Raw genomic sequence first — 20,288 nt, forward strand, 5'->3', positions numbered from 1 at the left:
AACCATTGCATGTATATAGTAAAGTTAATGTTTATTTTCATTAACAATCATCATTTTTTGGGCCAGATAGAGCGATTGTTGCAATATAATCCAAAATTATTTAGAGCAACTTTCACGTATAACAAACATAAAAATTACATTTGTATGTTAATCTATAATTTGCATAATTGTGCTCCATAACAATTTTTATGTTTGCTATGAAGCTTTTAATTTGTATAATTCGCTACAAACATCCAATTTTATACAAATTGTTCAGTTTTGTATAAATTCATTTATACATTGTAATTTGTATAATAAGATTTGTATTTGTATAATTATAAGTGTATAGGACGAAAATATATGTATTTGTATTTGTATATACACTTTTCTCTCGCTTTATACAAACACAAACACATTTTATACTGAAATGTATAAAATGACTAATTGTATACCGAAAATGGCTAATTGTATACCAAATCAGATGGCAAAAAAAGGGGATGTTTGCTGCGAATTACAATTAAAATAAACTATGGCTATAACATTTAATTTGAATTAATAATTTGCTATTTATACAATTTTCTCAATACCAGTTACCACTATATCACCTCATTAATTTCTCACTGCAGGCCTTATACTACAATCCCCAACCCAATAAAGTTTTGGGCCAAGGATATGACGAGTAACAAAAATTTGTAAAAATTTCACTAGTATCCTGGAAAAATTACCTAAATATACATCATTTATTATCATATTTTTCCTACCATTTTAAAAAATATCAAAAATTTCCTTTTTTGCTCCCATCATTTCTTTTTTTCGGATACATTAATTTGAAATCTCCTACCCATGATTTCCTTCTTTTTTTCACTCCACATATCTCTCGACAATTACTTTCATTTATCTATTTTTGAATTTCAATTTTTTTCTCTTTTCAATTATGATTTCAAGTTATTCAACAAGTAGATTTCTTTCAATCACTTCAATTTTCGATTTCTTTATTTTTTTTTTTAAAAAAATCATTTTAAAAAATTACTGAATCTTTTACTCCCGGTCTCTTTATGGAATAGGGGTGGAAAAGACTTGCTAATGCACAAAGTTCATCTTGGAGTGCATTTGGAATAGTTCCATGAATTTCTAATGGCGGTCTTAATACACTTCATTCTGTTGGTTTGATCTTTCAGTTTTTTGGGCTTACTTTCAATGTATCTCACTTATTTTGATTAATAAATTAGTCTTTATTAGTGTTATCACTGATCCGATACATCACTGCTACAATAGCCTTTGTTTTATTCAATGTATCATGTTCATATTTAATGTTCATATTTAAGGTATTAATACATAACTGTAATGTTGTTGAATCTTCGATTAGTGTTTATCATGTTCAATATAAATGTACTTGATACATAAACTTTGTGTTATGTATCACACACCAAAAACACATGCTATTTGGAACAATTACTTGTATAATATTTTATTTTTTTTAAATATAGTATTTCTCAAACAAAATAAGATACATAAATAATANACTGATCTGATACATCACTGCTACAATAGCCTTTGTTTTATTCAATGTATCATGTTCATATTTAAGGTATTAATACATAACTCTAATGTTGTTGAATCTTAGATTAGTGTTTATCATGTTCAATATAAATGTACTTGATACATAAACTTTGTGTTATGTATCACACACCAAAAACACATGTTATTTGGAACAATTACATGTATAATATATATTTTTTTAAATATAGTATTTCTCAAACAAAATAAGATACATAAATAATAATGTATCATGCACTAATTTTTTAGGCATGATATGTAAATTCGAATTCATACTAAATGTATCTGATACATAACAATTACCAAACAATAATGTATCGATCTCAAATCTAAAATCTTATGAACAACAATTCCATCACTTTTGTATCCTTCGTAACTCACCTCGCTAACCCAAAATTTCGACAAAAGTTTTTAAATCAAATCTGAAAAGTTTCTTCGCTGAATAGGGGGGGTCGAAGCATTTTGAAAATTTGAATTTCTTCGTTTTGTTAGGATTTATATATGTATGATTGAAAGTAAGAAGAAACGTAAGAAGATCGAAATATTCATTATTTATCGTATGAAATTTTCGGCTAATGGATGAAACAGAGAGAATGATGAACAAGAAAAGAAAATTAATTTTTGAATTTTTTGGTTTGTTACACTATATGATTAAATCCTTGACAATAATTTGGAATGGGATAGAGCAATTTATGGGATCTTAATTTGATTTTCAATTTTTTTTCCCCCTTAATTAGTGCACAGATGGATACTATGAGATTTTAATTTGATTTTTCAGCTTTTCCCCCCTTAATAAGTGCAACAGATGGATACATATAATGTATCAACAATAATGTATCCGGATCCTTAATTATGTATCCAAAATACCTAAAAACATGAGATTTGTGTAATTAGAAAAAGAATAGGGATAGAAGGTAATTTAGGTTTTACACTATGGGATTTATGTAAGTTATCCATATTTATATTGATAATATTATGATTTATGGTGTATGTATTAGTTATTTATAGAATAATATCAAACAAAGAAATGATAATACCGAACTAATATATACATTATTTTTTTTCTAATGCATTCTACGAAACGACTCCTATTTAGTTTAACTTAAGGCCTAATTAGGTATACCCTGGTTGGTTAGAAATTATTTTCAGAAGAAACTAGAGTGTTTGATAGTTTTTTTTTTTTTTGAATATTCTATAAATTGTTTTTCTTAACCTGGAGGAAAAAAGAAAACTTCAATAGATAACTTGAAGTCAACAAAAAGCAAATGACATTCACTGAATCACTCTTGTTTCAAATAATATAAATTATTGTAGCTTTGGTGTCTGAAAAATTAGCAAAGAAAAATACCATCAAAATATTTTTTGCTGATCACTCAATGTTTTAAGCAAAGAGATTATTATTAGCACAATAGTCACATTATTTATATTATTCATAAATATGAATGTCTAATGTGAGAACAAATAGATTAGTATTTGCACAATAACCACGTTATTATTTTCACGGCTATCATAAGCCTACTAAATAATTGAATAAAGCAATACAAAAAAAAAATGGATACAAGAATATGTAATTGCAATTGCTCAAATTTTTGCTCCCAATTTTAGACATTTATAATTTAGTATGCAGGAGTGTAATAATAGCAGTACACTAAATGCTCTTATGCTCCCAACTTTAGTGATTTGTAATGCTTTTCCAACTTCTGCAACATATTTTAGTCATTGCATTTTCTTCTGGTGTTTATACTATCATGCACACTATCAAAATAATTAAAAAGAAACATCAATACTAGTCCTCCTGATAATTAGTAACTAACAATTATCGAGACTTACGACTTATTCTTCTTTCCTATGAATTATGGATGCTCCAATTGGAAAGGCATTCATAGTTGGTGATACAAATAGTGGAGGTCGTGGTTGGAGACACGGAGCAGGAGGAGGAATCATTGACTTGATAACAATAGAGAAATGTCGTTATTAAAATGTTATGCATGTGTTAAAGGACAACACCGTTAAGTTCATATAACATTATAAATCAATTGAAACATATTTTATAAATGATGCAACAAGCAGTAGACATTTGAAAAACTTATTAAGATGGGATGATCAGAAACTTTGATATCCAACTCAAACAAATTAGTTGCTTAACTTGCTACAAAGTAATATGAGAAAATAGTTTCTTTTGTGTGTTAAAAAAATTGAATTTTAAAAAATGATCCTAAAGATTTCCTTATTTGTAATGAATTACCGTATCAAAATTTTCATAATAGGTGTACTAATATTTTACACGTACAAAAAAATTTGAACTCGTATTTTAAGATAAATATGAGCAAATGGAGGCAAGACAATGACAAATTACAAGATAAACAGAGGCTAAACAGAAGTATAATACTTTATGAATCAATTAAGCACTATACTTTTATGAGTCAATTAGACCGGAAAAGAAAAAATCAAAATGGAATAGTACAATTTTATACCTTTTTCATGTATTTGCCTTTATATTTTTGAAATATATATTGTAGGATAATGCTACTAAAGAATCTCTTTTCGACATATATGTATCATTTATTCCATTAGATCATTTTTCATAAAACTATACATATAAATATAATTTTACTATTAAAAAATATTTAGATCTAGTTGATAGGGAAATTATGTTGCATGGAGCATAGGGTGTTGGTAAGCAAGAATTCACATATTCAGAAGATGAAAGTTATGAAAATGAGAATGTTGCAGTAGAGGTGTGGAATACCAGGATAAATAGGATTAGAAATGAAGCTATTTGGGATAAGGTAGGAGTTGCCTCAGTGGAGAACAAGAAACGTGAAGCGATATTGGAATAGTTTAGACATGTGTAAAGGAGATATGCATAATTTCATAAATATAAGGGCAAATACATACAAATATAATGTGGAAATGTGAGAGGTTGACTATGGATAATTTCAGGAGAGGTAGAGGTAAGTTGAAGAAGTATTGGGGGAGGTGATTAGACAAGATATCGATGTAGTTGAAGCTTACTAAAGACGTGACCTTAGATAGGAGATTATGGAGGATATAGATTAGGATAGAAAATTAGAAGGTAATAGAGCATTGTCTCGCTTATCCTTTGATAGTAAAGTGTTGTGTTACTTATCCTTCCAAATTTGATATTGCTAGTCGTAGTATCTTGTCCTTAGATTTCTATTACTATTTACTGTATCTTGTATTTTAATTATCGTACTATTTTATTGTAGATAGTATTTTCAGAATGTTTTATCATATTTGACCAACTGTGCATCATATCTTAGAGGCTATGCATCATTGTGATGCTTCAAATCAACTATACTTTAATAAATTTCCATAAATTTAAAATTATAAATCCGTCTCTGATTATATTTCAAATCGATTTCATTTTGCCAAGTGACAAAAAGAGAGGATAAATTAGATCGGAGAATTTGTAAGTTAATCATGCAAGTTTAGAATTATGACAACAAAAGATTCCTTCTTAATTGTTATGATTATCGTTTGTTTCTATGAGCTAATTAATGACGATTTAGAGGAAGATCAGAGAAAAAAAACGTGGGCTTAATTCACAATTTTAACTTTTCTAAATTTTATCAGACTTTTTGTTTTACTATTACTAGACTCAAAATTTGTTATTTATATTTGTTTAGTAAATTTTCTTATCCATCTATCAAATTTGAATCAAAATTATTTTATTTTAATGAACTCAAAATATATCATAAATATGCATATTTGCAGCAAAGATAATGTAGTATATAGGTAGTACAATATATATATATATATATATATTTATTTATTTTATTTTATTTTATTATTATTTTATTTTTTTATCTTAGTTGATATTTACGCTTTTTAATTTTGGATATACATAAGTATTTAAAGTACTATAAAATTGAACAGTAGGCACATGTGACCTACGTGACACAATAAATGTAGGATGTCATATAGAACACGAAATACTGCGTAGGACATGTGTATCTAATTGTTCAACTCTATTCAAGTTTAAATGTCTACTTATGCATATTCCAAAATAAAGGACATAAATATCTAACGAGACCAAGTTAAAGAGCATATTTATGACTTATGCCTAGTATATATAGCGGTTGGAATGTGATAACAANCCCCCCCCCCCCCCCCCCTCCTATTGATGAAAAGGGACGAAAATGTTCTAAGAACGTTTTTTTCACCTATTAAATCAATTTTTACCCTTCTTTCCTTTATTGAATCAAAAATATCTTTAACGTATTATAAATGACTTAAACGTGCTTCTTCCGCCTATTAGATCAAATATGCATATTTTCAAAATCTAAATTACCCTTCAATTAATAACTCAATTATATGCCATTTGATTAAATACGTAATCTTTATTTATTGGTTAATGTAGGTGTGTCTTTTGGTGTGGGGGTGGGGTGGGGATGGGTTATAGCAAAAAATATATGTTTAAAAATATTTATTAAAAGGGAGATCAGGGTTTTTACATACTATCCATTGCGAGTTCTAATAGTAAAATCAAGATTTTTAATAAGGGGATTTAAAATATGAAGAAGTCAAAGAAGGTTAAACATTTATTGTACTATATACATAAAAAAAAAAAAAAAAAAATATATATATATATATATATTATAAAGCGAAAGTGAAGTACAAAGGTGCGTGGAAAAAGACGTTTAAAGCGGAGAAAAAACCTCCATTTACCAAATTTACCAGTCTGGAGTGAAAAGGCGATTCATTCCTTAATCTTTAATTGCGTAAAAAAATAATGATATAATTATAGAAATCCGAGTTATCAAAGGATTTCTACAATTATTTCTAGTATGAAATGAGTTAATCATTCACTTTAATATCTTATTGAACAAAATGATGATACTGTTCCTCCATTAATCAAGAATTTCGATATTTAAGAAAAAAATTCATTAAAGAAGATTCTAGTTGAAATGTGGATCTTTGACTATATAGCTAGCTACCAAAGTCAATTCCAGTTTGAATTAATTACCTTTGATTTCATTAAATACTGCATTCTGCAGCAATACAGTTGTAAGTAGTATATCTCTGACTCTCTTATGTACACAAAATGCTAAAAAAAGTGAGCTGGTGCATTAGTTTGGGGTCTAGTAAAGAATCAGACCACGACAGCAGAGACGAAATTAGAATTTCAACTTTCGAGTTGTAGAGCTTAGAACGATTGATTTCAATAGTTAATAATTAGATTCTAAATTTTAATATGTATACATATTTTCAATACAAATACATAATTAAACAAAAAAATACTAAATTCAATTGAACTATTAGCTAGGCTTCTTCCTCCGCTGCATGCACAAGGGTCTACTAATACAGCGTTATTCTGTATTTTATTTATAAAAAGTCTTTTTTACGATTTCAATTTGTGACCTCCTGATAACGTGAACATCCAGAGTGCAACACAGATGTAGTGGGGAGTAGAGTCCACAGTCCACACTATATTTTTATGTCATCACCACTCATGAGCATTCAGCCAATTATGATAAATAATGAGTGGTTCATGGCTTCCACTCTATCTGTCTATTCCAGCTTCTTTCACTTGGCCCTTTCCTTCAAAAGTTGTTAATAGCATATATAGCAAGTCCCTAGCCAATTAATCAATATTGTTTATTCTGTATATTATATAAATATGTCATTTAACTTAGTTTTAAATTATATTTATGTTTTCTAACTTTAGGTGTGCATAAATACACATTTAAACTTATATAAAATTGAACATATAGATAAGTGGTAATTTGTGTCTTATGTGTATTATATCATGTAAGACTCATGTGTCTATTTGTTCAACCTTATATAAGTTTAAAAATTTACTTGTGCATAAATGTGAAATAAAGTCAAGTTAAATAACATATTTATGTATCTATTTGTATGCATCTCTGACTAATATATTCCATCGAACACATGCTACTTTACAAGTTTTGATTAATCAAATGAAATCACCTGATGTTTTTTTTATAACCCTCATCTTTGAGGTTTGTCTCATCTCATTGATCACTAGACCAACCTTAAATTTTATTTTAGTGCCACTACTAGTTAAACAAGACATGGAAACTTGGTCTCTTTCCATTATTAACTTTTATTTTGTTGATATTTTATAGTTACTAGGGTTTTGGATCTATGTTATAATCATCAAAGAGCAAAATAGACCGCTAAATCTGTCCAGTTGTGAATTGGATTCCTTTGCTTTTAGCCATAAGAGTGTTTGGTGTCTGAATAATTCTTCATTTGTACCAACAATGATTGTAGTGGAGTGACAAATACTCCTTCATTCTTAATCAAGAGATCTAAGATTCAAGTCTCCTTGGGTACGGTATCGCCTTTGTTAGGTAGCGTTTTATCCCCAATGTGAAACTTCCCATCGCGAATCCAAATTTAGTCAAGCTTCAATATGATGTACTGGACACCGGGTGGGAAATAAAAAAAAATATGCATTTGTACTTTTTAACCTGAAGGAAAAGGGAGGATAACTTCCATGGACAGCTTGAAGCCAACAAAAAGCAAATGACATTTACTGAATCACTATCATCTTACTTTAGATGTGATATCTTTGGTGTCAGGAAAGAATTCATAATAAGCAAAGAAAAAAAACCTATCAAAATATTTTATTTCTTGTCAATGAATTGTACAAACTTTCATCACAATGAACTCTAACAAATGCTAAAAGAATAAATGCACACCATAACAAACCACCACAAATATGAATGGCTAATGTGAAAGCTAAAAGATTATTGTTTACACAATAACCATGCTACAATTCACATTGCTATCATAAACCTACAAAATAATTGAATAAAGCAACACCAAGAAAAAGGAGTGTGGTTGGAAGAATATATAACATCAACAAAACAAGAATGTGGACATGTGAAGCAGAGCTTGTGTAGATGGGAAAAATCAGGGTCTGTACTCAGTTTCTAGTGTAGGTTGTGTTCGTGTTACAGTAGCAGCCGGTGCTTTTGTGCTCCCGACTTTAGTCATTTGTAATGACTCTCCAACCTCCGTAGCCCTCTCCATTTGTTGCATTTTCTTCTTGTGTTTGTACTTGCTCGCACACACTATTAGAAGACCTAAAAGAAACATCAATAATAGTCCTCCTACTATCGAACCAACAATTATCCAGACTTTCGACTTGTTCTTCTTTCCCTTATGATGATTTATGGGTGTTTCTGTTGGAGGGGATGGACCAGGAGCAATTGACTCGATCACAATAGAGAAATGTCCTTGTTGAAAGGTTGTGCAAGTGTTATCTGACAAAACATTGCTGAAATTCAGAGACCCTTGTAAGTCAATTGAAACGCACTTTGGAGATGATCCAACAGGCAACGGCTTGACATCTGAAAATCGTATTGAGATGGGCTGACCGGAAGCTTTGATATCCAACTCAGGCAAGTTAGTTGCTGCCAAGTTTGATGCATCATAAGCAAGAAGACCCAATACAGGAGCTAAGTACATGTAGCCAGATAAGTTGTAATACGTTGAAGAAAAATTGCCCAAATTTTGGTAGACAAGAACAAGCCTCTCAACAAAAGGCTGTTCAACAACACCAACAGGTATTTTAAACTCTTTATACATTTCAAATCCTCGACTCCTTAAGCTGCCACTCCTAAGCCTCAATCCAGACACCTTAATCCCTGTCAAATTTGAGGGGCCATTTCCATCATAGATAACACCTGTTCTAATTCTCGGGCTATCAAATGCACGATAAGCATAATCCTGGAGGAGTGCATCTAGTACCCGTGCAGCCCCTATAGGAAAGTCAGTTACCTGAGAACTGCCTAATCGCGGCAACCAAAACAACCACATTAGAAGGTGAAGCATCGTGAGACTTCCAAGAAGCCTCATCATGCTTCACAACTTCGTTAATTCACACTGCAGATCCACAAGTCACAACAATGTCAATCCGCAAACACACCTTCTTATTCTCGACAACAATATTGACTATGCTTGCTTGCAAGCACCAAAACTAACCAACTAAATCCTACAAGCCCAAAAATTGTCACAACTTATATACTGATAGAGTTCTCAGATCCAAAATGAACCCAGTAAAACAAAACGAAAACTCAACTACTTAAATATCTCAAACAGACTTGAGGTTCACACTTTATGTACTTTAAATTCATTGAAGAATCTGATACTGCAAAACAAATATAACGGTAACAGTATGAAAAAGCAAGTAGACTTGATACTTTAACCCGTTGAAAAGTCGATAATTCCAAACACCTTTTGTGGTAATTCTTGTTCAAAAGTAGACTGGAGTCAAATAATGAACTTGATTCCACTGAAACCAACCCAGATCCATCAATTTACTAACCAATTCCTAAACCCTTAAAAACAATTTTTAATGATTTTTCACAGGGAAAAATGCGAACTTCTTATTCTGTTTGAATGATAAAATGAAAGTTTACCAGGATTGAAATTGACGTCAAACACTTCAGTTGATATCAGAGAAGATAGCTCAGACAGCAGAAGTTGGCATTGTAACAAAAATGGGTCTAGAAAAAATATGAGGAATTACTTCAAATCCAAGTTGGCATTGTTTCAAAAAGTTGGTATTTAGAAAAAAACAAGAAAAGGATGAATGAGTTAGGTATGAAAGAGCAAGGAAAATGGAAATTTTGTTGAAGATGAAGAAGTGGTGTGAGAAGAGGAGAGAGAGGAGAAGTAGTAAAGTGAATGCCAAAAAGGAGAAGAAACAGTGGGATGAAATGTGGAAAAGGGTTAGTAGTCCCCATGTAGTCTAATTAATTAATTTTCCATATTTGTCTAATCTTTAAAAGTAAATTAATTTAGATATTTAAAAATTGTATAAATTGTAATCTTTCTTATATTAATTGACTGTCAATAAATGAAACGTGATAAAGTAAAAGTAAAATAAAATTATGGTATACTCCATGATTGAGCTGTGAATTCTACAAAAAAATGATACTCCATATCTGTTTTTGCAAAGAATAAACTCGGTACTAAATTTTCTAATGATTGAGAAGAGTCTTTTTGGTTGTAATATTTTATTTCCAATTAAATATGTTGTACTTTATTCATATAAAACTAATGTGTGCGCTAGCTGTATAACTAAATATTCTATTGTTACTAATTCTATGTAGACATTTGGTTTAATTATAAAATATTTGCGGTGACAAAAGGAGAACAGAATTTCATGTGACAAATTTAGAGATTTTGAAAGAATAAATCAAAGAAAAAAATTAGGTTGAACTTCAATCATATGAAACTCCAAACGTGGCATGTCTGAAATTAAAATAGGTGAACTTACAAATGTTTATGCATTGCGGATACAGACTTAAATGATGGTCGCAAAATCTTCGAGGCAACCAAGACTATGCTTTTCCCAAAAGATGCCAGCTTGATTTTACATACAAACACCACTGGTAGAAATAAGCATTTTTCTGTATAGGTTTGTTTAGGGGATGAAACCTAACTGGCCATGGGGATAAAAAAAGATATATCTAACTACAACACTATTTCATACATTGTACACTTGAAAGTTCTGTTGATTAATGGACGGATACAAACATTTTCTCCTCGCAAACATATGAACAATAGCCTGCTCCTTGTGTGGAACTGTGTATAGACAATGGCCTCAGAGACTGCGTTGAGCCAATTGGTACTTTCGGGAGCAAACAGATCAGGATTCTGAAATAAGTGTGTCAATATGCTTTTCCATGGATGGGCGTTCAGCTATAGCTGTTCTTAGTGAAATTGGCAGCTTTTGAAGAAACTCCCTCTCATCGACAACAATTTCTTCAGAATAACTGGAAAAAGAGACTAGTTGATCCGTCACCAAATGATTTTAGATCGGCAGGTTTTACTAAAGACCTGCACAGAGGGCATGTCCTTTCCCTCTCAAACCTGGCACCACAAATTAGAGCCATCAAGCAACCAACAAAAAATGCAATTTTCCTAATTCTCATTACAACTATTCCATGGTTGTTTTCTAGGCATTAAATAGGACAAAGAGGAAACAAGTAATTCTTCAGAATCAGGAGAAAACATAATAGCACAATATTAATTTCCAAAACGGTACATCAACAGAAAATGGGTCAACCAAAAACAACGGCAAGGAAGATGCCATCCTATTTCATTACATAATAGATAGCATTGTGTCAATCTAATTTTGACAAGGACGCATAGTAAATAGCCTCTAGTAAAGACCTCCCCACTTCACTTCTGATAGTAAGGCTGAGGGTTCGAGCCACTGAAGGAGCTAATTGGGAAAGGGTAATTGTTGGCTCCTGGGTTGGAGGATGAAGCTTATCATATCAAAGAAGAAACACATCATATATCTACTTTTGCTTGAGTGTTTCTATCCAGTAAAAATTGATAAAACTAAATTATCCTTTTGCTTGGGTCGGAGGGAAGATACTAGCATTAGGCATAATAAAGTCCATTACCAATTCAAGGTTGAATAAGTTCAAAGAAACTGAAGAAAGGGCTATCAAATANGGAGCTAATTGGGAAAGGGTAATTGTTGGCTCCTGGGTTGGAGGATGAAGCTTATCATATCAAAGAAGAAACACATCATATATCTACTTTTGCTTGAGTGTTTCTATCCAGTAAAAATTGATAAAACTAAATTATCCTTTTGCTTGGGTCGGAGGGAAGATACTAGCATTAGGCATAATAAAGTCCATTACCAATTCAAGGTTGAATAAGTTCAAAGAAACTGAAGAAAGGGATATCAAATATTGCTTGTCTATGGTTCATATGCTATTTGCAATCTTATGTTATACATGTTGTGCTCATTACTTTTAAAACTTAGGTGACTAATGAGAGAAAGGAGATAACTCCATTTTAACAAAAGGTTTACTCCAGCACACATGGCTCATGCTTAAAGTGAGTCAAAGCACAACTGGCTGAAGAGAAGTGCAGATAACTTACCATTCAGACACACAGTCTTCACAGAATATATGTTTACAACGTAGTAAGATTGGTGTATGCATTTTCTCCTGGCAAATAGCACAGAGATCCCCAGCAGCATTGACCTGAAATTAATCATATTGTCCTAGAGCTTCAGTAAGCACTTAAAGAAAACAATTCAGTTAATAAGTCCAATATTTACTGAAAACATTTTACAAGGATGATTATTCATTTCTCATCTTCAAAAGACCGTTACAACTCTGGTAGTTTTTTTGTTTTTTTTATGACAAGGGAAACCCGCAGCTGCTACCCTTTGGATGCACACATAATAAAAACCCCGCTCCTATGCAATAGCTCGCAAACAACACAAGAGAGGTAACTCGCACTAGGCAAGCCCGATGCGACAAGCTCGACCCAGAAGGCAAACCCCTTGCTTTCTCTGGCAAGGGGTTTCAAACTTGAGACCTACAAGATGGAAGTCCCAAGCCCAAACCACTAGGCCATCCCGAAGGATACAACTCTAGTAGCTTTTCCCCAACTCAATTCAAGAGCACTTGAATTTTTCCAACACCCGGTCATGTACTAAACTGTATACTCTTTCTTTAAAAAATAGCTTCCAGGATACAAAGTAACTCCAAATTTCACATTTGATGTATTTTCTTTTTCTTTTATTCTTAATTTTTCTTTTTGATAAGCTAACACTTGAAGTCCTCCGTGGAGCTTCCCAAACCTGTCAAAATCACTGTTCGCACAGAACTCTAACCAATTTGCAAGGCACCAAAAGGTTAGGATGAATAAGGACTTGCTCCTCCCAACCAAGGCAGAGAATAGGTAAGGATGTACACAGGTGAACATGCTTTCTTCTTTTTGTGTGAGAGAGTAGACAACTGACCAATCAAAAGATAGGTAAGAAGATACACCTGCTGCTGAAACTTGTTATAGGCAGCGAAATCCATAACATGAATGATAAAAGTTAATCCCAATTAAAAGGCAAATCTTGTTTAACACAATTAGCTCACATGAATTTAGCGTGTATTACAATTAACAACAGCAATAACAGGTGCTGCAACGCAAAGCCACAGAGAGAACAAGAATTGGCACGAAAGGCCACCGTATATCCATATAAGAGAAAGAATTCCATGATGTGATAATGTTTTACTAAACAGGAGAAGAGCTTTATGGATTAGACCAAATGATCCAACCAGATTATGAACCAGAATGACATTTCTGTGAAAACCAGAACTTCCAATCAAAATTATTTATAATGTGTACTCTAGAAAAAGCAGCTCGCTGGCTACAACAGTTTCAAGGGGGAAAATTGAAAATTTGCATCAATAAATAATTTATTTTTTAGAAATTCGCATCAATATTTTTTATTAAGTAGATTCATTGCTAGCATCAAGAGGATGCTAAGCGTATAAAGAGATGCTGTCTTAAGTTCAATAAATAATTCAAATAACTAAATGTCACACACAGATGTGTACAGCCCAATTCTATTCCTATATGTAATATTAATAAGGTGTGTCCTCTTCATACAAATATGAAACTAAGATGTAAAGATCATTATTTTAACGATATCAAGTTTCCCAACCTTGACAGGGATGGTAAAAGAAATTACTATCCGAGGTAGGAGAAGATTGGTTAGGCTATAGCTGGTCATGGGAAGTGTAGAGAAACTCAAATCCAATTCTCAACACTACATTACCAGCAAATAAAATGTAAAGATTATAGTCTTTTATATCTTATATACTCATAGACTATAAAATTTTGATAGTTATTTAAGTGACAGAAAAAATATTTATTCATAATATGTCAATACTTTTTAAAAATATTTATTATTATTCTTATTATTATTATTATTATTATTATTATTATTATTATTATTATTATCTAAGATGAGCTTAATGGAGCGGCATGGTCATTGAGGATTCAAATAGCGACCACAACTTGTTTGGGATTGAAGCATAAACGTAGTTGCTAATGAATGTTGGTGTCAGAGTCGACTTATGTGCAGAGATGTCAGGTAAATCTATTCGCCATAGCTAGATTTGATGGGCCCATACTAAGTGACTGAATGTCGTAGCTCAGATTTGACCATGAGATCTACAAGTTATTATTTCTATACCTTAACCATTCAGCCATGCTTTATGGACACAATAATTGCCTATTGATAATCTTTCTTTTATTTTTTGTTTTTTTTGAGAAGGTAAAATTCCTATTGATAATCTTTCTTTTCATGATAAACATTGAGCACGCTCCTAATCTCACAATGGCCACCATAAAATAAAATATTGAAGTATGTGACTATCTCATATATATATATATATATATGGGCAACTGCACCAGCAAAAATAAAATAGAATGGGTGTGTGCACCAGCAATAAAGTATGGCTTCTGCAATCATTGGGATGTGTAACACATTTATGAGCAGTAGTGAGTATATACTTCATCACTTTTCCTTCAAATGGAATATATCACATACTCCCCAAGGAAATTCTCAAAAAAAAAACATGGATAAAGCAAATGGCTGCCAATAAAATGACGAGGAGCAAGGGATGAACTGCATTTATTTCATTCTGGAGTAGAAGGGAATCTCTCCAACACCCAATATGCTAATTAAAAACAACTATACTAGAGTAAGATTTTCTTCCCCATATACTCAAAATGAAACTTTTCCAGTAAACAGCACAGCAATCTGGAACTTTTCAAACTGTGATTCCTCCAAGGCAGAAAAATAAACCAAATCACCAGATGATAGGTTTCTAAGTTTGAAATTATTGTGTTTGAGAACAAAAAATTCTGACTTTGGATAATCGAGTTCTATGTTGCATTATGAGCTTCTCTTATATAATTCTTCTTTGCCATGAGCAGTAGAAGAGGAAAATTGTCTTATCGAAAAAGAAGATGAAACCCATCTTAAGCAACTTAGGAAACATACTTATTACTATTTTTGTTTATTAAAAGAACAAACCCATATTACCTGTTCAGAAGTCGCATATACTCCATAATGAATCTCCTTACGTGACAACGCCTTTAAAGCTGTGAAGAAGGATTGGACCTGCAGAATATGAAGGTAGGATCAAATGAAAAATAGGTTAGAACAATGACAATGTTGACCCTTAAAATTTAGAAAGACTAGGATGCTGCATTCTCTAAAACAGAACGATTAAGATACTGAAGGACAACAAATATATGGAAGAAAAAACAGATTTATTGGAAAAACATACCTTCTCGACAACAGAAGTGAGCTTGAAAGTAAGATACAGCCCGGTCATTAATGATGAAAAGAGGCTTCCATACTCCTTGTTCAAAAAGAAACGATACCAAACTGGAGCTGGGAGCAAAGCACGATACAGCAGTAAAAGATACTCAACCAAAGTTAACAATTGACCCTGTATGGAAAATAACTTATCAGAAAGCTTCTTTTTCACCTATTTATACACACAAATAGCAGTTAGCACAGAGCAAGAAAGAGATAATGCCTATTGAGTAAATGACAGGGCGAATAAATCTATCTAAACTGCTGTCACCTGCCTACGGTAGTTCCGGCCCCTGCTATTCTTGTAATACATCAGAAGAAAACATTTGAAGACCATTGCCGCCTGACGGACCAAAGTATCTATCAAGGAAAGCAAAGCGATAGAAGTCAACTCCATGATATCTTTTCAAATTATTCACACATGAGAATCCAGATGCTGAGCAAGAGATTTCTAATCAGGACAACTTCATTAGAACACACCGTTCACCATGATCATGAAGATGGCATGCCAAAAAGGAGGTATGGCCTTTGGTGGAAGCATCAACAACGGAGACAAAAGATCATCATTTCGGTACCACCAGTAAAACCCAAATAAATAACTGCTGAACAGAATACATATGCCGATCAGAATAGAGATTTTCCTCTCACCCTGCAAGGAAGAAGAAGATCAATAATTTCATTGCTTATTAGTATGAGAAAAGTATCAAGCAGAAAAGGCAGGAAGAGTAATCAGCATATCAGCTCCTTCTATTCTTTTTTGGTTCTTCCCTTGTTGAGGATTGGTGTGGTGAGGGCATTTTACATCACCTTAAGTGCAGTCTGCTTCTTTACAATATCATTTGACTTGAACATGACAGCAGCAATCAAAATTGTAACAAAAAAACCTGTGGGTTCATGCACAAAACAAAGAGCAATCTTGAGAAATACTAACTTATGGAAATTATGGTAAAGCACAGTAACCCTCAAACATGCAAACCAAGAAAATTTATAGCCATCATAACTTTTAATAAGAAAAAAAAAACAGTACGTAGATACCATCACTATCCCCCACCCCCCTCCCCAATAAATAGGGAGGGAAGGAAACAAGGACACAAGGTGAGAGGACAAGGATGGACAGAGGGGAGAGAGAAGTGAATTGCAGTCATTTTCACTTGAATGTACAAGAAAAAACAAAGTAGTCAACCACTACTAAAACAAATTATAAATACAATACAACTCATGTTAGCATAAATTGGTCGAAAATACTAGAAAGTCGCATTAACTAACCAAGATAAGTAGCAGTCTAATGGATAAAGTATTCATACGGCCATACATGTATCATTTCTTAGTGAAGTACATAAGTTCAATCCGCAAACCATATGACTCCGATTTTGTCAAATGTGAAATGCATAGAAAAACACTTGATCCTCTTCCGCATTAACTGCAGAGACAATATTGTGGCAACACAATAGCAATGAAATGGCTCTGGCTACTTGAGAGTCAAAAGAATAAAGGAAAACCCAAGCAAGCATTATTAAGTACATGAAACAGTCAAAAGTACAAGCAAGAACTATGATGAACAGTTTCAAGTGAAAATCTCTTAGTTACCATGGAGAATACCTTGCAAATGTTGCCGAATGAAAACAATCAACAAAAGCAAAGAGAATGGAATAATTTGCTCAATCCACCTGGCAGCTTGCTGTATATCGTATCTTTGGTAAGAAGACTCCCTATTATTAACACCAGCACCATCCGTAGTCCCTGTCTCCGTGCTTCCATTCACCTGATGAGTAACTCCATCTCCCGCCCCTCTATCACTAGATTGACTCTCCAATGCTCCAACTGAAGCTGCAGACCCCGACCTTGAAATCGTCCTCCCAAAAACTTCATTTTCCCCATCCCCTTCCCTCAGTGTTCCACCAACAGCTGGTGATGGCACTACATTCCCAACTCTATCATGTTCCTGCTCACCAGCACCAATAATCCTAATCGAAACTTCCCCAGAGCCACCCGGAGAAGCTGGAGATGTCCCAGCATCATCCACACGAGGCTGAAATTGACTATTTATCAAACTATCCGATTCTGTATGACTTGATCTTGTCCTTAAAATTCCAGAATATTCCAACAACGTCGATAACGGAGAACGAAATAAATTGGCAGCCGACAATTGTGCTCCATGCCTTCTAGAATTACTACCAATATTATTACTCGTTGATGAAATACCTCTTTGAGCGTCCGAATTTGCACCGGACGCTTCCATCCGCATCGCCCTAACCCTAGACCCAACCCTAAAAAATAAAAAATAAAAAAAGATCAAAACGCTGAAAAAAGCAAACCCCAAAACGAAAAGAACCAATATAATCATAAAAAAAAATTCACCTTCGATATGGAAACGCCGTGGAAGAACTTAGACGATCAAACGGAGAACGATTCCTTCAAGAAATGCGAATCAACAAAACGTAAACGAACACTCAATCCATACAATTTGAGGGAAGAAAATGAAGAACAATCAGTCAACGCGGCGAATCAACAGTGCTTCAGAAAAAAAAAACGAAAGATGAAGAAATCAATGAAATTGAAAATGCAATGTAGGGATGATAATGAAGGCGATGGTGGGGGGTGGGTGAAATTTGCGGTAATGGTGGTGGGGTGGGTAGGGGGTGGGGGTGGTGTGGGGGGGCTATGTGGCCTTTTTGGGCTCTCTTCGTTTCTGGCTGTCTGAAAAAGGGTTGTGTGCCATAAGAAGAAGAGAGCTAAAATATTTTTTTCAACCGTCAAAACACATTCATCATATGTTTCGAATTCGAGTCCCAGAAAATTGCTTTTAGTAAAAAAAAATATTTTATCCTTTAATATATACTTTTTCTGTGCAAATCCAAATTTAGTCTTTAATATGTGACATGTCATCACAAATTCGAATTTAGTGAGACTTTAATGCAGATATGAAATATTAAAAGAAAAAACAAATTTAAAAAAGAAGCTTCATAAAAGGTTTTTTTTTATTTTAACTTTATGACTATGGTGTTCCAATCAATTTCTGCACACTTTGACTTGGTATGGAGTTAAAAAAAATAAAAATAAAAACTTTTAAATTTTATGACCTTAAATTAAAGTTATATCAAATATACCAAAATGTCATTTAATTTTGTAGCCTTAAATATGACACGTGGAAAGTTAAAACTAAAATGTTGCTAAAAAGGAAAAATGATCATTCTCTTTTTAAACAGAAGAAGTACTAGATAACTTTATTCACTAAAATTAAAACAGATGAGAACAATCACGTGGTGTTTTTGGCTCTGTAGAATATAATAATAAATTATTTCTCTAATTCAATAAATAATTTTGATGGTAGAATTAACTTAAAGTTATATATATGTTTGGTATATTTTAACTAGACTAAAAACTCCAATTAGTAAGTTATTTTATTTTTTTATAAATAAAAAATGAAAGTCATGTCTGGATAAATATAAGTTATAATTCCATCTTTACAAGTTGGTGTAAAGTGTAAAATATTTAAAAGAAAATATTCATGTGGTTGGTGGAAAATTAATGGGGTTATTAGTTTTTTTTTTTAAGGACTTACGTGAATTGTCAATAATAGTTGGTGGAAAATGAATTATCAGTTAGGCATTTCCATTTGAGTAATGTTAGGTTATTTAATTCCTTATAGAGTTAAAAAGATTTTCAATAGCTTAGATAGATTGTCTAATCCTAATTAAAGCCTAAAACTAAAATTGATCTTAGATGTTTGATACGAGAACAACAAGTTGCATTTCAAATGTAGTGATAGAGTGTACGTAGATCTTATTATTATCTTGGGGAGACAAAGATGTTGTTTCGAAAGACCTCGACTCAAGTAACATACATCAAAACAGCTAATAAAACAAGGGAAAAAGGACAAATATACCCCTGAAATATCGTAAATGGTATGAGCAGGGGTGGTTCAACGGAATTTGGGGCCTAAAGCGAAATTTCAATTGAGGCCTAACAAATTTCATACATATTTATTTTTCTAACTATTTAGATGCAAATTATTACTTAATTTTTTTTTATAGATGATTTTTTCGAGTACTTCTTTTTATTTAAAATTATTAGTGTTAGATAAGATTTTATCAATTTAACGTTGAAAAATATTATTCTAATGAAGCAATCAGTATATGAATTGTTAACACAATTCTGTAAGTAATAAGTAGACAAAGTTTAAGGGCTTATTTAGAAGGACACCCTGGTAATTGAATTTTGTGTAATTGGCGTAATTACATTGTCTTGTCCTGTTTGGAAGGACATGTAATTACTTGGTCAGCAGGTAATTGGTGTAATTGGCAGGAGGTAATTACACTCTACAATTCACAGGTAGAGGCTGTGAATTGCTGGTAATTACACCATGTAATTACCACTTGATTACTTTTTAATCTCTTCTTTTTTATTTCTATTTTTTTTTTGTTTTAATTTTTTTTACTTCTATTATTTTAAGTTCTTTTTTTATTTTTATTATTCTAAAAATTTGTAAAAGTTTATTTTTTTATTTTATATTATTATATTCATTTTCTTCTTGTTCTCAACCTTACTTTACATGATTCTATGTAATTTTCTCGTATTATCTATTTCTTTATGCCATGCTTATTTTCTC

At 32.3% G+C, this 20,288-nt stretch overlaps 3 protein-coding genes and 1 long non-coding RNA gene across 5 annotated transcripts in view; all 4 read right to left on the reverse strand.

Moving 5' to 3' along the window:
* LOC125866403 (uncharacterized) overlaps positions 1–20,288 on the reverse strand; it is a 220,536-nt gene that overhangs the window by 177,608 nt on the left and 22,640 nt on the right. The window lies entirely within an intron of this gene.
* The window catches only part of LOC125866398 (NADH dehydrogenase [ubiquinone] 1 alpha subcomplex subunit 1), a 93,044-nt gene that overhangs the window by 71,732 nt on the left and 1,024 nt on the right, over positions 1–20,288 (reverse strand). The gene's annotated exons all lie outside the window — the stretch shown is intronic.
* On the reverse strand, positions 8,123–10,174 carry LOC125866390 (uncharacterized). 2 transcript variants are annotated; one of them, XM_049546790.1, is made up of 2 exons: positions 9,954–10,174; positions 8,123–9,526 (listed from the first exon to the last, which is right to left on the reverse strand). In XM_049546790.1, exon 2 carries the CDS (start codon positions 9,391–9,393, stop codon positions 8,443–8,445), a length of 951 nt encoding a protein of 316 aa, XP_049402747.1. In that variant the 5' UTR covers positions 9,394–9,526; positions 9,954–10,174; the 3' UTR covers positions 8,123–8,442. The 2 variants fall into 2 exon arrangements, with proteins under 2 accessions (XP_049402747.1, XP_049402746.1); XM_049546789.1 differs by having other exon boundaries at positions 8,123–9,682; positions 9,954–10,149.
* Positions 10,768–18,287, reverse strand: LOC125866379 (uncharacterized). The gene is made up of 9 exons (XM_049546776.1): positions 18,038–18,287; positions 17,279–17,946; positions 16,487–16,563; positions 16,160–16,328; positions 15,951–16,039; positions 15,648–15,812; positions 15,401–15,478; positions 12,442–12,545; positions 10,768–11,412 (listed from the first exon to the last, which is right to left on the reverse strand). Exons 2-9 carry the CDS (start codon positions 17,922–17,924, stop codon positions 11,307–11,309), a joined length of 1,434 nt encoding a protein of 477 aa, XP_049402733.1. The 5' UTR covers positions 17,925–17,946; positions 18,038–18,287; the 3' UTR covers positions 10,768–11,306.

The sequence above is a fragment of the Solanum stenotomum genome, chromosome 5 (genome assembly GCF_019186545.1).
Source record: "Solanum stenotomum isolate F172 chromosome 5, ASM1918654v1, whole genome shotgun sequence".
NCBI lineage: Eukaryota > Viridiplantae > Streptophyta > Magnoliopsida > Solanales > Solanaceae > Solanum > Solanum stenotomum.